Raw genomic sequence first — 20,787 nt, 5'->3', positions numbered from 1 at the left:
GCTCCTATTGGCTCTCTAGAGTCAGAGTTTTTTCTCAGTCTCCACCTGCTGGTAGCGGGCACAACCCAACAGTCCAATCCTGGTCCGGTCCGGAGGGATGCTAAGGAATACTGGATTAAGCTGTTAACTGAGTGGGGGTTCCACATTACAATTACATGGGGAGTGTGAGCCTGTGTTAAGAGTTTCCTTGATTTATATAAGCCACACTGCGCCTGCTTATGTGGGAAAGTGTGGGGTACCCATGCACCAAAATAAATAAATAAATAAAAAAATATTCTGCACTTCACCCAGAGTTGAGTGGCAGCAGAAAGAAGGTGGACCCTTACCCCACCCTTAAAGATATGGGCACCTACGAATGATTTTCTACTTACTAACATGACCTCAGCGGGCCATCCTCACCTCCACCCAGCAGCTGGCCAGTGAGTGGAAGCCAGAGTTCTCATGAGAAGTGGTTGCCCTGGTTGCTCCATAACTATAGCAACACTAGCTGTTGCTGACATGAGTAGGAGTGGAGGAATGGCATAGTGGTTAGAGCACTGGACTTGCAATCCACAGGTGGCCGGTTCAAATCCCACTGCTGCTCCTTTTGATTCTTGGGCAAGTCACTTAAAGGTACAAACTTAGATTGTGAGCCCTCCTGGGACAGAGAAATATCCAGAGTACCTGAATGTAACTCCCCTTGAGCTACTACTGAAAAAGATGTGAGCAAAAACCAAACACTAAATAAATAAATAGAAGGAAGAAGGTGTACAAGGCTGAACAGCACCACCAGAGAGTTTTAAAAATACCCCTCCCCCCACTCCCCCAACTGCTTTATCAGAATACCTGGAAAGTCTTAAAGAGTGTGCCTGGTGTTAATGCTCTGCTTGATGGAAGCAACAAACATATGAAGTCTTTTTATGACCCTTCAAAGAACCCTTGTTATAATTTGTAATATTGGATCACATCACTTAACTAAGTTCATCGATTTCATACGTGCTGGAACATCTATAGAGCGGACCCCTGATGCAGACAAATTACTGAAATACAGCCTGTGTCGGGTCTTCTAATAAAATAGTTCCTCCACACCCATTCTTAGGGCCCATTGTACTTTTTTTTTTTCTACTGTGGGGTGTCCACCTGGTTTCCCTCTCTCCGGACACCTAATCAAAATATTGACATTTATTTCGATGTAAAAACCCAGCAGGCTCTTCTTGTTGACTTTTTATATAGTTGTTACTATTCTTAATGGAAAAAAATTGAATTATAAAATGGCAGAGGTGTGTCCTTCTATTAAAAAGTCCTGCATTCCACTTGATGACTGGCTAGTAAAGAGAAACTGGCTGGATCTATGTCTATCTGGATTGATCTGGTTATGTGGAATGAAGACAGTCCTTTGCCACAGAAATCATGAGAAGGGATCACTTTGGTGTTAGTACTGCTAGATTCCTATATAGAAGACACTGAACAACAGTATCATGATAGCATGACTGAAGAAACAGGTTATCAGTAGCATAGTATTTGCCTGCTTCAGATCCTCCATTGGGAGGGTAATTCCAGACATACACCACCCGCTCCAGGAAAAAGAATTTCCTGATGTTACCCCTAGGTTTATCACCCTTCAAACCTCAAGTCATATCCTCTACTTATACTGCTTCCCTGACTCTGGAAGGTTTATATATTAATATAATTAATGTATATTAATATTTAAAGTACTTAAATATGTATATCATATCTCTTATATCCTTTCTTTCCACTAGGGCAATGCTCCCAACTTATCCTGGGGGCTACCCCAGCCAGGTTTACAGGATATCCACAATGCATGAAAATCTCTCTCATGAAAATTCATTGTTGATATCCTGAAAACCTGACCAGCTGGAGAGCCCCCACGACAGGTCTGGGAATCATTGCTCTAGAGTGTACATATTCAGGTCAAGACTCTTTTCATACATCTTTTGGTGCAAACTCCATACCATTTTTTTTGCGTCCTGTAGTAATTTTCAAATCTGGTAGTGCAAATCGTTTACCTAAAAAATATTTATATTGCAGAGTGGGCATTTCTGTGCTAATCAGTATGCTAACTAACACACACACGATTTGCGTGTGAACCCTTACTGCCTACAAAATAGGTACCGGTAAGTGCTCCACACGCTAATATTTTAACGGCCACACAATCACAAACTTAGCACATAGAGGCATATTTTCAAAGCACTTTGGAGGCTAAGTTCCATAGGTTTCTATGGAACTTTGGGAGGCTAAGTGCTTTGAAAATAAGCCTCATAGTCAATTAAGAAAATAGGAAAATCGGAGTTATGGTTTCCCCGATAAATAGCCTTTAATTACATATCCGTGATTCTCATCAATGGCATAAAGTTTATCTCTGGCTTCTGTTTCTGCATGGTGCATATCTGGGCATGTGTGTGCACCTAAAGCAGTGGATTTACCCAGCTTTGCCTACCTCAGCCCGGCACCATAAGGCTAGACCTGGACAATAAGATTGCATTGGAGCTGCCCGCAGCCAGATAGCTCCCAATCTCCCGACCCGTTTCAGGCGGAGACAACTGTGCGGGGGGTCACCTACACTATCTGGTGAGCCTTTAACAAGAGATTAGAGAGTGGCTTTGAGACACTAAATCCGACCTAAAGGCAGTCTGGAAGAAAACAGTAATGCTGGGGGCTGACCTATGTTCGGAAATTACAGAGCTCGGGTGTCAGGTAGAGGATTCTGATCACTGCTTAGATAAGCATACAGAGGTCCGGTGTTGATGCACAATTGCAAGGAGTTGCGGACATCCAATACCTCCCTGACAGACAAGCTTGAGGACTTTGAAAATAAGAGTCAGTGCTATAATCTGCATTCAAGGGGTACCAGAAACCCCCAAACTGGAAAGCAATGACCACAAATGCTTGCAGTCTAAGCAACAAAGTTCATGATCTGGAAGTCCTGATGTTAGAGGGAAGACTTATTATTGTTGCTATCACAGAGACATGATTCAGTAACTCCCATGAATGGGATGCAAAACATACCAGGCTACCATCTATTTAGGAAGGATAGAGATGGTAGAAAAGGTGGAGAAGTAGCTCTGTATGTGAGAAATGATATCACAGTGACAGAAATTCAAGGGGCCTGGGGAAAGGAAGAAGCGATTTTGGATCACCTTGAAAAGAGAAGATGGAACCTCTGTTCACATGGGTGTTGTCTACAGACCTCCAACACAATTAAAGGAACTAGATAAAGAAAAGAGGTGCTGTTGCTAGAAGACTTCAACCTGCTGGATGTGGATTGGAAAGTAGAGATATCATGGATGCCTTTCAAAGTGCTCTGCTCAGACAAATGGTGATGGAACCCACGAGGGAAGGAGCGACGCTGGAGCTGGTGCTCACAAATGGGAAAAGTGTGTCTAATGTCAGAATGTGTGCCCACCTGGGCAGTAGTGATCATCAAACAGTTTGGTTTGATCTAACAGCTAAAGTGGAGGGCAGCCACTCAAATATCAAAGTCCTGGATTTCAAACATGCTGACTTTAGTAAAATGGGGGGAGTACATGAAGAAAGAACTGATGGGCTGGGAGGACATACAAACAAATGGAAAGGCAGTGGTCCAGGAGGCTAGCCACTATAACAGTGCTTCCCAAGCCAATAAAAACCCACAATTATGTGCTTCCTTTAGGCCTATTTTGTTGTTAAACATTGATTATAAGATTTTTTAAAAATTTCTTGCACAATGATTACAGGGTATTTTGACTTCAGCTGATTCATGTTGACGAGTATAGCTCTGTGGTGGGGGGGAGACAAACGTCAACATACATAGAGCTATTCATATTATACAGTGGGCTACCCAGTTCAGGTTCCCCTGCTCTTATCGCTAGACACCAAGAAGGTTTTTGATCAGGTGAACTGGTCTTTTATGTTCACTCACTTAGATACTATGGTGTTTTCTGGCTGATTTATTACTTGGTTATGTCAGATCTATGCTCAGCCTGAAGCCTGCATGGCACCTTTCATTTGCATAGCAGAACTAGACAGGGCTGTGCCCTCTCGCATCTGTTATTTGCTCTGTGGATTGAACCCTTGGCACAGGCTATTAGACAATCTCCCACTATAACTGGCTTTAGGTGGAGTGGGGACCACTACAAATTACAACTCTCTGCTGACAATGTGCTACTAACCCTTACCAGTACAGCTACTTCTCTGCTGGGCTTGGAGGAGCAGCTTCGGTGATATGGGGCCCTCTCTGGCTTCAAAACAAACATGACCAACTCTGAAATCTTAAATACCACCTTGGAAGGAAGTGACGTCACCAACCTAGATGGACGCCTGAAAGGCTAGCTCTGGTCCTCCCCGCGGCAGAAACGGCGGAAATTCGCGACTTTAAGCGAAGCTGGAGAGCTAAAACTACAACTCACCAGACAGTGAACACAGCGTGATATCCGCCTATGCAATCGCCACCCTTGGTGGTGGATCTATCCCGGTTTGCGTTCGAGGGAGCAGGATCGCAGCACACAAACAAGATGGTGGATGCGAGAAAAGTGAAGAGTTTAATGGAGGCGGGGAGCGCTCAACCCCAGGGCAGCCAGCTGGGAAAACAAGCGACGGCAGAGCCATCGGAGATGGATCAACTAAGCCTGCAGCAGTGGTTACAGAATATCAGCTCCGATCTCAAAGCCCTACGGGCAGAGGGTGGCGACAATGGGAGCTGACTTGACAGGAGAGATCAGAGAGCTGGGAACACGTCTGGAAGAGACAGAAGCGCAGGTAGAGGCACAAGGTGAGGCTCTCGGGTCGCTGGACCAGCAGGTTGCGGGGCTGCAGAATGACCAACAACAGCTGCTGGACAAAGTAGAGGACTTAGAAAACAGGGGGCGCCGCAGCAACCTCAGATTCCCGGGCCTCCCTGAAACCCCAACCTACCAGGACTGTGAGAAGGTGGTACAAGAAATAATGCGTGATTTGCACACAACGAATGGCGAATCGGTGGAGCTTGAGTCTATTCAGATAGAAAGAGCACACAGGGCACTAGGAGCAATGCGCAATAATAAACCAAAGATATTATTGCCTGTTTCACCAACTACAAAGGAAAAAGTGCTGAAACTAGCACGCCAAACACAGGAATTTAAATGGGACTCATATATATCGAAATATACCAAGATCTGGCGGGCAGCGGACGCTGAAAGCGAAGATGGGATTTGAAGCCATTTACGCGACATCTCAGAGATCTCAAGATCCAATATAGATGGAGGCACCCCTTTGCACTGGTGTTCTATAAAGATGGAAAGCAGCACCAAATTAGATCACTGGTGGAAGCACAAGAACTTTTCCCGGAGACAGCGACCACAGAGAACAGGCCGGGATACGAGCTCCAGACCAAAGCTTGGATCTCACCCACCTCCACCGAAATGGCAACGGGTTGGAAAGGGACCTAGAAGACTGCAGCGCCAACAATCTGCAACTCGAATTACCTGAAGAAACCAGGACGATATTGTTGGTAAGTTATAGGATGTTAAATAAGAGTTGTATAAGAGGTTAATTATGGTGAGCTGTTATTCAGCTCAGGACAATAAGAGAAAGTTGGAAACTGTTGTTGCGGTGGGGGGACTGGATTGAGACAGGTTGTTCCTTCCTCCTAGGACTAAGCATCTTCTGAGTTATAAGGGATGCCTAAACCTTATAGAGGGGAAGGGGGAGGGAAGTTTGGGATGGGGGGTGGGGAAGAACCAGTTTAGCATGGCATGGGATGCAGGCTGACTATAGGAGAATGAATCAAATGGCTGGAGAAGTTAAAGGAATGATTCATATATGTTAAGAGGAATGGAGGACATTAAGTGTTTGGTGCTCAATGCCAGGGGGCTAAACATACCCAGGAAAAAAGACAGCTGCTGTTCCAGGAACTGCAGCGCCATGGGGTGGACATAGGGTTGATACAAGAGACCCACTTAAAAACTAAATATGAGCGCCTATGCACACACAAAGCCATATCCTATTATGCACTTTGCTCAAGCATAGATAACACGAAAAGTAAAGGTGTCCTTATAGCATTTTGTAGGGGGAAGCCTTGGGAGATTAAAAAAGTCATCAAGGATAAAGGGGGGCGGTATTTGCTGATTGGTTTTGCCATTGGTGGGGCGAACATACACCCTAGTGAATATATATGGCCCAAACTCACAACATGGGGAATTTTCAAAACATTAGACCAAATACTCACCAGGACACGTTGAAGGGTCACCTATTGATCGGAGGGGATTTTAATCTTACACTGAACCCACAATTAGACAATACGGGTAAGAAGGATAAACTATGCAAAAAGTGATAGAAGGCAATTTCATGAATTTGTAACCCGCTGGCAACTACAATGACTACTGGACGGAGAGACAATCCTAACCAGAGGGCATACACATATTTTTCCACAGTACACCAATCCGCGTCCGAATTGATATGTGGTTGGGGGACTCATCTTATTAGAGCAGTAGGAGAACATTCTATTTTGCCGCGGACCTGGTCGGACCATTCCCCGGTGCTCCTGCGGCTCCGGGGGGTAGGCCCCGCCTGGGCCAAGGAGGCTATGGCGCTTGGATAACGCCCTGTTGTCAGACCCAGCAAACACTAACACCAGATAGAGCAACATATCTGGGAATATATCCAATTTAATTATACTGAGGAAGTCTCCCCGACATGGTCTGGGAGGGGTTTAAAGCAGTGATCCGAGGTCATTGATAGCCTTGCGTTCTAAATGTTGGAAGGAAAGATGCACGAAAGATAAAGATCTACGTTCGAGGTTAACACAAGTAGAAAGACAACTGCAAGAGGGGACAGCCCAAAACCCGTTACAATTAAGGGGACAGGCATATGAACTACGTACTCAGCTGCAGGAGCTCGAATTAGCCGAAATAGCGGAAACATTACAGCGAGTACGCCAAATGCATTTGAATTTGGCGAACAAACCAAGCAGGCTATTGGCCCACAAATTAGCACAACACACCAATAGGAATATGATAGGGGGACTTAGAGATGCCGGGGGAGGGATACACTCAGAACCAGAGTTCCTAGAATCGGCATCAGAAGATACTATCAAACTTTCTACAGGGCAGAGGAGGGAGGCGGAGAAGAGGAAAATAAGGAATACTTGGCGGAAGTATGACCTCCCGAAGTTACCCGGAACAGGCCGCGCAAACCTTGGGCATACCCATCACATTAGAGGAGGTGGAGCAGGACAATTCGAGCATTATCCCCGGACAAGGCCCAGGACCAGATGGGTTCACTCCCCAACTCTATAAATTATGTAAAGCTACTCGCTCCATTGCTACTACAAGTGTTTAACTCACTAGATAAAAACACGAGCTTGCCCCTTACATGGAATATGGCCCAATTACGGTCTTACCTAAAACAGGCAAAGACCCCCAACTATGCAGTTTCATATCGACCCCATTTATTATTAGGGGTGGACTACAAAATATTTACAAAGATCATGGCCACACGACTCCAGAAAATTCTCCCCCAGCTTATACATGAAGATCAGGCAGGCTTGTCCATACCCGTCAGACGTTCGATAATATCCAGAGAACACTACAGGTGATCCAAGGGGCCCACATACTTAACTCCCAATTATGTATACTATCTTTAGACGCAGAAAAAGCCTTCGACAGAGTCAGCTGGCCTTTTCCTTTTTGGTGTGCTTGAAAAGATGGTAATAGAAGGGAAGTTCAAGGAGTGGGTACATCTTATCTACCAGACCCCATCAGCAGCAGTACGCACTCAACGGGAACGCTGACGCGCCCGTTTCTCTTACATAGAGGCACCAGACAGGGGTGCGCTTTGTCGCCCTTACTGTTCGCATTGGTGATGGAACCATTGGCTATTAGAATCCAAGGGAATGGAGAGATTAGGGGCCTTCAGGGAGGGGGCATAGAAACTAAGATACTCCTCTTTTGCCGATGACATTTTGCTTAAGTATCCTCAGGTAGCCCTACCGGTGGTGGGGAGACTAGATATAAAATATGGTGAGTTGTCGGGCTTTAAAATTAACTTTGATAAATCTGAAGCACTCGACATAAATATACCAAACTCTATCTTAACCCTTCTGAAAGAACGATTCCCCTATAATGGGCTAATAAATATATTAGGTATCTGGGGATAAATAACCTCGCCGGGTAGAAGACCTATTTGAATATAATTTCCCTGGGAAGGTCGAGACATATTTCAAGGAAATAGAAAGATGGAGGGATTGACAGTATCATGGGTAGGCAGAATTAATGCTATTAAGATGGTCATACTTCCGAAACTGCTTTATCTGTTTATGGCATTACCAATAGAGATACCAGATAGCTTCTTTCGGGGCTTACAAGGCAGAGTCTTCTCCTTTATCTGGAGAAAAAGACCACCCAGGGTAAGGCGCGATACAATGTATCAACCTCGAGATCAAGGGGGCATGAGAGTCCACTCATTTTTATGATTATTACTGCGCGGCACACCTTAGACTATTGGCAAATTGGTACCAAGCACAGAGCAGATATGGGTTGGCATAGAACAACATTGGCTAAGCCCGTATCCACTTAGAGCAATTCTATGGTTGCCTAACGCACACTCAAGGAGTTAATTAAAGGAAGCCCCTCTCTCCTACAATGGCCTTTAGCAGTTTGGAGCAAGATCAGGGAGCAGTTCGTCTTCCAAAGCGCACTTACTTTCAACATACTTACCTTAGATTTGCCCCCCAATTTGGCCTGGGAAGATACGATAGCATATATACGGACTGGGAAGAAATGGGATTATGTGAATTGGGACAATGTGTAATGAAGACACGACCCCTACATACCAGGAGTTATGTCAGGATTATGGGCTTCCCCGCTACAGGCTTTTCACTACCCAGGGTGCAAACCTTTCTTAAACGAACAGCGGGAGAGGAACTTGAGTTAACGAAACACAACTGGAAAAGGGGATGACGGGAGGGGGTGGTTGAGGGTGTATCACTAGAATCTATGGAGCTCTGTTGGCAAGGGAGTGTCCAGTAGAACACTATACACAAAAATGGGAGCTAGCAATAGGAACAACATATGACCCCCCCCCCCCCCCCCCCCCAATGGGCACAGATGTTTAAGTCCTGCTCCGGGTATCGGTGTCCAGCAAGATGGTGGAAAATGGACATAAAATATATATAGCTGGTATTATACCCCAGCCGCTTGGCTAAAATGTTCAGATTAAGCTCGGCAAGCTGTTGGCGAGCATGTGGGGAGGATGGTGATATGTCTCATGTTTGGTGGTCATGTGTATACGCACAAAGATACTGGGCAAGCATCATAGACCTTTATCAGCTCAGTGACTGCTATACAATATCAACAGAAAATGGAATACTGTTTGCTGCATCTTCGGCCGCCCAAGGTACCACGACATATACAACAATTTGCCATACAAACATTTGTGGCGGGCAAATTAGTATTAGCAGCAGCATGGAGGAAGCCGAGATTGCCAGACATGTCAACCGTGTTAGAAAAATTGGAGTACATTCAATTAATGTCTAAACTCACCAGCCATGAGGACAGGACGTATGGCTAAGTACCAAAAGACCTGGGAATCTTACACAGCCTGGAGGGCACCTCTGTGGAATCCTAATGCCACATATTCAGTTAGGGGAGGGAGGGGGGGAATTTGGGAAGGGGAGGGGGGGATATTAAGTGAAATACCAGAAGACATATTATGGGTATAGAATCAGAAAATGAGACTGTGTATGCTTGTTAGAATGTTGTATTTAGGAGAAAAGCAAGTTTAAACCTGGTTTTGTATAATTTGCAAAATGCATAAATAAATGACTTAAAAAAAAAAATACCACCTTGGCTCCAGAGATGCTCTAAAACACCAATTTCCGTATCGCTGGGCTCCTCACTCCATTCGCTACTTGGGGGTCAATTTGACACAGAGGATAGAGGAACTTTATAAACAGAATCTCCCCCTTAAGCTGGAGGAACTCTTTGGGGATCTAGACAGATGGGAGGTCTTAAATGTATCCTGGATAGGACGGATTAGTGCTGTTAAAAATAATGATTCTGCTGAACTTGCTATACCCGTTTAAGGCCTTGCCCCTCCCCATCCCTAAAACTTTTTTGCTAGGCTGCACAGAAGTGTTTTGTTGTATCTGGAAACAAACGTCCTCCTAGGGTCAGGACTGGGGCCTTATACCATCCTAAAAAAAAAAAGGTGGAATGGGCTATGACTGACATTTTCTTTTTTATCAGCAGCACAATTCCAACTCCTGACGGAGTGGCTCTCCCACTCTTCCAGGTGTTTTCTACTGCTGTGGTTGGTTCCTTGGCTTCCCTTTTCACAGATCCCTGAGTGCATCAAAAGGGTACCCGTTAATATAGGAGGCCACTTAAAAACTTGGTATAATATAAGGAAGCAATTCTTTCCAAAAAGGACTTGCTTTTTTGCAAACAGCCATACAGTATGCCTGGGAATTTTGCCAAGACAGACAAGTAAAATCTTTCAACAACGGGAGGTTATGGGTTTGTTAATCTGGGGCAGGTTTGGGAGGACGGGGGATTTTTTTTTTTTTACATATTAGGAGTTGAAGGAGGAATATGGTCTGCCCTCTCATTAACAATTTCACTATTGGCAGCTTAGAAATTATACTTCTTGGAATTGGACGTAAGGAGATTATTCTTGAAGAGACTTTATTAGAGCGAGCAATGAAGAGGGGAGGGGAGGCGAGGCTCTATTTCTCTTATATTTAAGACTTCGTACTGGCCTATTCCCCCATAAACTCATATACAGCAGTGGGAGAAGGATTTGGGAACCACATATGAATGGCAAAAATGGGAACTTAGTTTTAAAAATCTGTTTAAACCTTTGGTGAGTAGTGCACTGATGGAAAATGGACATAAAAGTTATATATCACTGGTATTACACGCCACAGAGACTTAAGATTTTTAAATTTGGCACTGGCATGTGTGGCTAACTGTGGTCTGAACAAAGATGTGTGTTCATGTTTGGTGGACTTGCCCTGTCATTCAACCTTACGGAATGGTGTTATTGACTTGGTACGGCAGATATTGCAGATCCCATAAGTGGAATATGCTTACTTTATCATAAACCAATAGAGGTTAAACCTACTCAGCACAAACAGGTCATTCATATCTTTACAGTTGCCTAGCTGGTTCTAGCTGCGGCCTGGAAGCAGTCACATGCCCTTCAGAAGCTGGGTTATCTCTATTTGATGTCGGAATTAACAGCCCTGAAAAATGGACAGCTTATAACCATTCATCAGACTTGAGATTACTATCAAGCATGGAGATCTAATATGCTACCTACCTCACTTCTGGGCCATCTCCTGGATTTGTTTTCTCCCCTGCTCGTCTGGGGAAGCTCTACAGAAATTATTTTTCTAGGATTCTAGGGGGGGGGGGGGGGGGGTGATCCCCATGGTATTATACTTAGAGGGGAGGGGTGGAGAAATCTGGGATACTTGTAAAATTGTTGGATATTGGCTACGATTATCCTGATGTTCCCAGTTCTTTTTGCTACATATTTGGTTTATTTTTGCAAGATTTGAAAAGAAAAACAAAATATGAAAATCAGCCATTTTCCAGCTGCAGGAAAGACTCGCATGATACGTTGATGCTACTTTTTACCACAGCTTAGTAAAAGACTTTCGTCATGTTTTTCCAAAGAGGGTCACGTTTAGGAAGTAGGTATTTATGTTTATTAAAACTTGATATATCACTAAGCTGCCAAGTTCCTTAATTTGCCTTCAGTTTAGTCACCCATTTATTTATCCCCATGGATCTGTACTACCTATCTTGTACAGTCTCTCTCTCAACTGCTCCTGCCCCCTTGGCTACCTATTAAGATTTTCATTGTACTGTACAAACATGAATGTTCCAATAAGTGCCTGTTACAGTGTTTCATTTGTGATGCAAGTAAGGCTCCTTTGAAGATGACTTCAGGTAGAGGACTAATGATGCCTATACTGAAAACACCACTCATAAGCCTTGCCTCCCTCTCGCTCTCCCCCTACTTCACTTTAAGCAACTTTTAAAGATGCTTTTCAGTGAAAGTACTATAAAATACAGGGACTGGAATTAGCAAAATTTAACATGAATTTTCAGGATATTTATATGCATTCGTGGTGCTTGGACATTCACCAGATCTAGTTCATAAACGTCCCTTAAAAGTACCCTATCTAAAATAGGACCCTAAATACGACATACTGCACTTTGTTAAAAAAAAACTCTTATATTTAAGTATTAGTTGATAGTGAATTTGTTTTAGCTATAATAAACTTACTGCCATTCAATTAATTGCTCGTCCACTCCAGCCCAATATATACATACCGGCACAGGGGAGGGTGGTGCATTGATGGGCTGGGAAGATGTTGCAGTGAATGGCACTAGGTATATGGTTATTGTTCAGTCGCAGAGCATCCAGCTTCAGCAATGGAGAAAGGCCAAAATATCTGTCTTCCCAGTGCATTCATTCCCTCGCATAGCAGGGGCTAAGAGTAGAGAGAACAAATATATAAGTTTATTCCAACATTATGAATGTATAACAAAAGCATCCCAGTTGCCATGAGCAAAATATGAAACAATTACCAAAGGCTGGAAGTCCCCAAGTCAAAAAAGGTATGAAGTATTTAAGGTTTTCAAGGATACATGCTAACAACTTATTTCTCCCCCACTGACAAGCCTTTGGTTAAATATGGTAAACCAGGTGGGTATATTACCCTAATTAATCCTCATCCTCAAATTAAATGGTAGACTGAACCTAAAGTACTCCTAAGAGGACTGTATTTCTAGATACCTGAAAAGATGTTACAGATCCCTGAAGAGTCAGTATCAAATAAAGTAGTTGCTTACCATAACAACTGTTTTCCTAAGCTAGTTGGAAATCGATCCTCATACATAACTGATATTACTACTACTACTATTTAGCATTTCTATAGCGCTACAAGGCGTACGCAGCGCGCACAAACATAGAAGAAAAGACAGTCCCTGCTCAAAGAGCTTACAATCTAATATCCTTGGATGAAGTTTGAGTTGGACTCAATTTCTAGAGTTTCTCTAGCATAAACAAGGTATCTCACATTATGGGGTTATGTGGGGCCTTCCACAGTTTGAATACCGTTTATAAACATTGTATAGTGCTACAAGGTATAACAATACATTACAAACATTCAGAAGCTGAAGAGCTATGTCTTGGAGAATACAAACTCCTTGAAACGACAGGAGGGCTATGTGAGGACTGAATCTGTCATCTTCTGAGGATACCTCTAAAAATAAGCAGCTTTACCTCTCCAAGGACAAACAAGGTAAAATTATGTATCATACCTGATAATTTTCTTTCCATTAATCATAGCTGATCAATCCATAGACTGGTGGGTTGTGTCCATCTACCAGCAGGTGGAGATAGAGAGCAATCCTTTTGCCTCCCTATATGTGGTCATGTGCTGCCGGGAAACTCCTCAGTATGTCGATATACAAGCTCCATCCGCAGGACTCAGCACTTAGAGAATTACACCCACAAAGGGACACTCTGCCCAGCTCACCACCGCCGAAACGGGGGAGGGGAATTAACCCAGCTCATCCCCACACAAGTGGGGGAGGGGAATCCGTCCAGCTCATCCCCGCGGAGCGGGGGAGGGACACCACCCCGCCGATGCGGGGGATCTGGCTATCCTGCAACCGCAACCGTGGGAGGAGCTGACTGACCCTAACACCGCCGAAGCGGGGAGGGGTACAAAGTGCCTACAGCCGCACGAAGCGGGAGGGAGTGCCGGCAGAATTTTAAATCTCAATCCAGCCCCGTAAAACGGAGGGGAGAGGAATGCAGCAGCTCACTGTAACACAAACTCGTCTCAACTCTTGAAGAATCCAATTGAAAAAACTTGAACACGAAGTCCTCCTGAAGTGAAGACTAAACTTGCACCTTGAAATGCAACCAGAATACAAACAGGTAGAGATATCTGGGAGGGGCTATGGATTGATCAGCTATGATTAATGGAAAGAAAATTATCATATGATACACTAATTTTACCTTCCATATCATCAAGCTGATCAATCCATAGACTGGTGGGATGTACCGAAGCAGTACTCACCCAGGCGGGACATAGAAATCCCTGACCGCAACACTGAAGCTCCAAACCGGGCCTCTGCCCGAGCTGCCACAGTCAAGGGGTAATGCCTGGAGAAGGTATGGGCCGATGCCCAAGTTGCCGCCTTGCAAATCTCTTCCAAGGAGACGGACCCGGCCTCTGCCATCGAGGCCAGCCTGAGCTCTAGTGGAGTGAGCCTTCAGCTGGATAGGCGGCAACTTCCCGGCGGCCACATAAGCCGCTGCAATGGCTTCCTTGACCCATCTTGCCACTGTAGGCTTAGCAGCCTGCAGACCCTTACGAGGACCTGCAAACAGGACAAACCAGATGATCCAATTTCCGGAAATCATTGGTCACTTCCAAGTATCTGATGATGACTCGTCTCACATCCAGATATTTGAGAGCAGAGTATTCCTCTGGGTAGTCCTCCCTACGAAAGGAAGGGAGAGAGAGCTGCTGATTCACATGGAAGCGAGAAACAATCTTGGGCAGGAAGGAAGGCACTGTGCGAATAGACACTCCTGCCTCAGTGAACTGCCAGAAAAGGCTCTCGACAAGAGCGCCTGGAGCTCGGAAACTCTTCTGGCTGAAGTGATAGCCACCAGAAAGACTGCTTTCAACGTCAGGTCTTTCAGAGATGCCCCTTGACAAGGGTTCAAAAGGCGACTTCTGCAAGGCTCTTAGTACCAGATTGAGATTCCACGCAGGCACCACTGAGTGCAGAGGAGGGCGCAAGGTATTAACTCTCTTGAGAAAACGCACCACATTCTGGCTGCGAAGCCAGGGAAGCACCCTTCAGGCGGCCCCTGAAGCAAGCCAGAGCCGCTACCCTGGACTTTAAGGGAACTGAGCGACAGGCCTTTCTCCAGACCTTCTTGCAGGAACGCCAACACTGAAGAGATTGGAGCAGTGAAGGGAGAAAGTGAGCCTGCTTCACACCACGCTGCAAAGGTACGCCAACCCTGCGTAAGCAGTAGAAGTAGAGCGCTTCCTCGCTCTCAGCATAGTGGCGATGACCTTGTCTGCGAAGCCCTTCTTCCTCAGACGCTGCCGCTCAATAGCCAGTCTGTAAGACCAAAGGGGGAGGGATCCTCCATCACCACGGGACCCTGATGCAACAGGCCCTGCTCCACTGGCAGTCGCAGAGGGTCGTCCACTGAGAGCCTGATCAAGTCCGCATACCAGGGACGTCTGGGCCAGTCCCGGACCCACCAGGATTACCTGGCCCGGATGCTTTGCCACCCGGTCTAGCACCCTGCCCAACATGGGCCAGGGCGGAACACATAGAGAAGCTCCTGTGTTGGCCACTGTTGGAGGAGAGCATCTACTCCCAGAGATCGAGGGTCCCGTCCTCTACTAAAAAAACGCGGCACTTGGCAATTGGCCGATGACGCCATCAGATCTAGGCTCGGCTGGCCCCAGCGCTTCGTGATGTCCAAGAACGCCTGAACCGATAGCTGCCACTCTCCGGGATCCAAGGTATGGCGACTGAGAAAGTCCGCCTTGACATTCATGACTCCGGCAATGTGGGCCGCTGACAGCTGTTCCAGGTTCGCTTCCGCCCACTGGCACAGATTCATAGCCTCCTTGGCTAGAGGGGCGCTCTTGGTACCTCCCTGGCGGTTGACATAGGCCACAGCCGTGGCATGTCCGATAGAACCCGTACTGGCTTCAACGCCAGTACCGGGAGGAACTCCACAAGCGCCAAACCGAATGGCTCTGAGTTCTAGGAGGTTGATAGACCACTTTGCCTCTGCAGGAGACCAAAGCCCCTGCGCTGTCCTTCCCAAGCAGTGGGCTCCCCAGCCCAACAAAGAGGCGTCCGTCGTGACCACAATCCACTCCGGGTTCACAAGAGGCATTCCTGCAGACAACTTGTCTGTCTTCAGCCACCAGCTCAGCGCCTTGTGCACTGCTGGGTCCAAGGGAAGGCGCACAGCATAATCCTCCGACACCGGAGTCCAGTGCTGCAGCAGAGAGTGTTGTAGTGGTCTCATATGAGCCCTGGCCCAGGGCAATACTTCCATCATGGCCGTCATAGAGCCCAACAGCTGTACATAGTCCAAGCCCAAAGAGGAGAGGCTACTAGGAACTGGTCCACCTGAGCCTGAAGTTTGACAATCCGATTGTCCGGCAGGAACACTCTGCTCACTTGGGTGTCGAAACGAACTCCCAGATACTCCAGGGACTGAGTCGGGCGCAGCTGGCTTTTCTCCCAGTTGATGATCCACCCCAGGGAGCTCAAAAGAGCAATCACCCGGTCCACAGCTTTGCCACACTCTGCATAAGAGGGGGCTCGGATCAACCAGTCGTCCAGATAAGGATGGACTTGGACTCCTTCCTTTCTCAGGAAGGCCGCGATGACCACCATTACTTTGGAGAAGGTCCGCGGAGCAGTAGCCAACCCGAACGGGAGGGCTCTGAACTGGAAGTGTCGGCCCAGGACTGCAAAACGCAGAAAGCGTTGATGAGGAGGCCAGATGGGAATATGCAAGTACGCTTCCTTGATGTCCAAGGATGCCAGGAACTCCCCTGCCTTCACTGCCGCTATAACTGAGCGGAGAGGTCTCCATGCGAAAGTGCCGAACTTTCAAGGCCCGATTGACCCCTTTGAGGTCGAGGATAGGCCGGACAGAACCTCCTTTCTTTGGAACCACAAAGTAAATGGAGTAACGTCCCTTGCCAGCTGATTTACTGGCACCGGAACGACCGCGCCCAGGCGGATCAGATTGTCCAAAGTCTGCTGCACTGCCACAGCTTTGACCGGAGACTTGCAGGGAGAGAGTACAAACCCGTCTCTTAAGGGTCGGCAGAACTCTAGCTTGTAGCCGTCTCTGATGACTTCCAGCACCCAAGCGTCTGAAGTTACTCTGGTCCACTCGCCCAGAAACGAGGACAGCCGTCCTCCAATCTGCACTGGGGCGTGGACCAAGGCCCCGTCATTGGGTACGAGACCCTGGGGGAGGACCGGAGGGCGCACCTCCGGGACGGCGGTCTCTGCGAAAGGAACGCTGCTTGGGGGAGAAGTTCCTCTTGAAGGAAGAGGGGGCAGAAGAGCCCGACCTGCCCGGGCAGTACCGACGGGCTTCCTGAAACCGTCCTCTGGAGGTACCGGGGCGAGTACTGACCCGAGCCCTGACCTCTGGTAACCTCTTGCCCTTAGACGTGCCGAGATCGGTCACGATTTGTCCAGCTCGACCCCAAAGAGCAGCTTGCCTTTAAAGGCAATTTAGCCAGGCAGGACTTAGAGGCGTGGTCAGCAGACCAATACTTCAGCCAAAGCCACCGCCGCGCAGAGATTGTCTGAGCCATTCCTTTAGCCGAGGCTCTCAAGACATCATACAGCAAGTCTGCCAAACAGGCCAAGCCCGATTCCAGGGCCGGCCAATCAGCCCTCAAGGAAGGATCTGAGGGGGAAGCCCGCTGTACCATAGTCAGGCACGCCCTAGCCACATAGGAGCCGCACACTGAGGCCTGCAAACTTAAAGCAGCCGCCTCAAAGGACGACCTTAAGGCCGCCTCCAATCTTCTGTCTTGGGCGTCCTTTAGGGCCGTGCCACCTTCCACCGGCAATGCCGTTTTCTTAGTCACCGCAGTGATTAAAGAATCCATGGTAGGCCACAAAAAGGCCTCACGTTCACCTTCAGGCAAAGGATAGAGGCGGGACATAGCCCTAGCCACTTTGAGGCTCGCTTCCGGGACATCCCATTGAGCTGAATCAAGGTGTGCATGGCCTCATGCACGTGGAAGGTTCTAGGCGGGCGCTTCGTCCCCAGCATAATGGCGGAGCCAACAGGGGCTGAGGGAGAGACGTCCTCCGGAGAGGAAATCTTCAAAATACTCATGGCCTGCAAAAACAGGTTGGGCAAATCCTCTGAGCTAAAGAGCCGCGCTGCAGAGGGTCATCCGCTCCATCCGAGCGGGGATCCGTCTCCTCCAAGGAATCCCCAAAGGACCGTTGGGAGAACTCTGATACGCTGCCCTCATCTACATCGGAGGAGACAAAGTCCTCCAAGCCTGGGAATCCACCCGAGGGCGTTTACTTCCGGGGGCCTCAACCTCTTTATCAGATGAGGGAGCAGGGGCAGCGTTTTGCATAAGGAAGGCCTGATGCAGCAGCAAAATAAACTCGGGGGAGAAACCCCCCCCGACTGTGCACTTCAGCAGCCTGGGCCACAGCCCTAGACGCACTCTCAACCGGCACTCGCAAGAGCGGGGGAGAAACATGCTGTGCATCCAAGATGGCGTCCGGCGCGACACTCCGCAAAGGAGCCGCGCGGGAAGAACGGCGCTTAACTTTAGCCGCTTTTATGCCGTCGCCCAAATTAAGGGCGTTCATGGCATTAACGTCTCCCACCTCAAGGGCGGCCCAAGAAGAAGCCGTCCGAGTAGCGTGGCCGGCCAAGATGGCGGAGGCGAGCAGCGGGGGATGGGCGTTTATGGCGGGAAAAACCGCCAGACCGGAGGAAGAACCGGGACACTCATCGGTCACCAAACTGTCACCCAACAAGGGCGAATCAGGCTTTAAGACCCCCGCATTCCCTCTAGGAGCGCACACGCGATCTGGGGAGCGATTCTTTGCGCCCTCGCCCTCTGACGCCATAGGCCACGAGGAGATCAATCGGGGAACCCCCTGCCCGCTATAAAAAGGTAAAAATTACCTGCTTTCCGCTCCGAGCTGTAACGAACTGGTGTCCCAGTGAGTACCTGCAGTAAACGTTTAAATAAACGTCCAAATAAACGCCCTTAAGGACGTTCAAAAAAATTTTTTTTTTTTTTTAACGGAGCCAGCGGGAGGGGGGAGAAAAGGAGGGACCTGGCACCACCAGGTTTGCACTTGCTCAAGAAGAGCCCTCAACCCCAGGCACTCAACAAAACCTAAAAGTTAGGCTTGGAGGCCTAGCCAGAGGTGCTGCTGTGTGTGACCACCACCTGCTGAGATAGAGAACATACTGAGGAGTTTCCGGCAGCACATGACCACATATAGGGAGGCAAAAGGATTGCTCTCTATCTCCACCTGCTGGTAGATGGACACAACCCACCAGTCTATGGATTGATCAGCTTGATGATATGGAAGATAGATTTGGCAAATGGAAATGCTATGCTACAGACAGCTTTTAAAAGAAAAAAAAAAACAAGATACTTTTAACACAAACTGATGCTGATTTTTATAAAGGGTTCTAGCAGTGATCTGGGAAATGATATACCAGTAAGCATGATATCAGTGCCAGGCAAAATAGTGGAAACTATTATAAAGAATCAGAACACATAGACAAACATGGTTTAATGGGACAGAGTAAGCATAGATTCATTTGAGGGAAGTCTTGCCTCACCAATTTGTTTCATTTCTTTGAAGGCGTGAATAAACATGTAGATTAAGGTGAGCCAGTTGATGTAGTATATCTAGATTTTCAGAAAGCTTTTGATAAAGCTCCTCATGAGAGACTCCTGAGAAAATTAAAGAGTCATGGGATAGGAGGCAAGGTTCTGGTGTGGATTAGGAATTGCTATTGTACAGAAAACACAGGGTAGGGTTGAATGGTCATTTCTCTCAATGGAGGAGGGTGAACAGTGGAGTACCACAGGCATCAGTACTAGAATCTGTGTTATTTAATACATTTATAAATGATATGGAAATCAGAACGATGAGTGAGGTGATTAAATTTGTAGATGATACAAAACTATTCAAGGTTGTTAAAACATGAGCAGATTATGAAATATTGCAGGGAGACCTTAGGAAATTGGAAGACTGGGCATCCAAATGGCAGATGAAATTTAATGTTGACAACTGCAAGGTGATGTACATTGGAAAGAATAATCCAAATCATAGTTACCTGATGCTAGGGTTCACCTTGGGGGTCAGCACTAAAAAAAAACATCTAGGTGTCACTGTAGATAACACGCTGAAATCTTCTGTTCAGTGTGCAGCAGCAGCCAAAAAAGCAAACAGGATGCTAGGAATTATTAGGATGGTGAACACAACCAAAAATACTATAATACCTTTGTAACGCTCCATGGTGCATCAGCACCTAGAGTACTGTGTTCAGTTTGGGTCGCTGTATCTCAAAAAAGATACAGAGGAATTAGAAAAGGTTCAAAGAAGAGCAACCAAAATGATAAAGGGGATGAACTCCTCTTATAAGAGGAAAGGCTCAAGAGGTTAGTTCTCTTCAGCTTGGAAAAGAGACGGATGAAGGGAGTTATAATTGAGGTCTACAAATCCTGAGTTGTGTAGAACGAGTAGAAGTAAATCGATTTTTTACTCGTTCCAAAAGTACAAAGAAGACTAGGGGACACTCAAGGAAGTTACATGGAAATACTTTTTAAAACAAATAGGAGGAAATATTTTTTTCACTCAACGAATAGCTAGCTCTAGAACTCTTTGCTGGAGGATGTGGTAACAGCGGTTAGTGTATCTGGGTTTAAAAAAAGGTTTGGACAAATTCCTGGAGGAAAAGTCCATAGTCTGCTATTAAGACAGACAAGAGAAACAACTGATTGCCCTGGGATTTGTAGTATAGAATGTTGCCACAATTTGGGTTTCTGCCAGGTACTTGTCACCTGGGTTGGCCACTGCTTGGAAAACAGGATACTGGGCTAGATGGACCACTGGTCTGACCCAGTATGGCTACTAACCTTTAAGACAAACTGACCAAAGCTACTGTAGTGCTGGAGGTCCTTATCCAAACAATAATAGGATGTGAATTATGTGTATGGAACTACATTGCAGCCTT

General features: G+C 46.7%; 1 protein-coding gene across 1 annotated transcript in view; it reads right to left on the bottom strand.

Annotated features, from left to right (window-relative positions):
* SHARPIN (SHANK associated RH domain interactor) overlaps positions 1-20,787 on the bottom strand; it is a 279,055-nt gene that overhangs the window by 167,382 nt on the left and 90,886 nt on the right. Inside the window, 3 exon segments of the mRNA XM_030220008.1 lie at positions 12,297-12,329; positions 12,331-12,416; positions 12,419-12,457. Coding sequence (XP_030075868.1) covers positions 12,297-12,329; positions 12,331-12,416; positions 12,419-12,457 — 158 coding nt within the window.

This window comes from Microcaecilia unicolor, chromosome 1 (assembly GCF_901765095.1).
Source record: "Microcaecilia unicolor chromosome 1, aMicUni1.1, whole genome shotgun sequence".
In the NCBI taxonomy this organism is placed as follows: Eukaryota; Metazoa; Chordata; class Amphibia; order Gymnophiona; family Siphonopidae; genus Microcaecilia; species Microcaecilia unicolor.
Note: the sequence above shows the minus strand (reverse complement) of the source record. Positions and strands in the feature narration are given on the sequence as shown.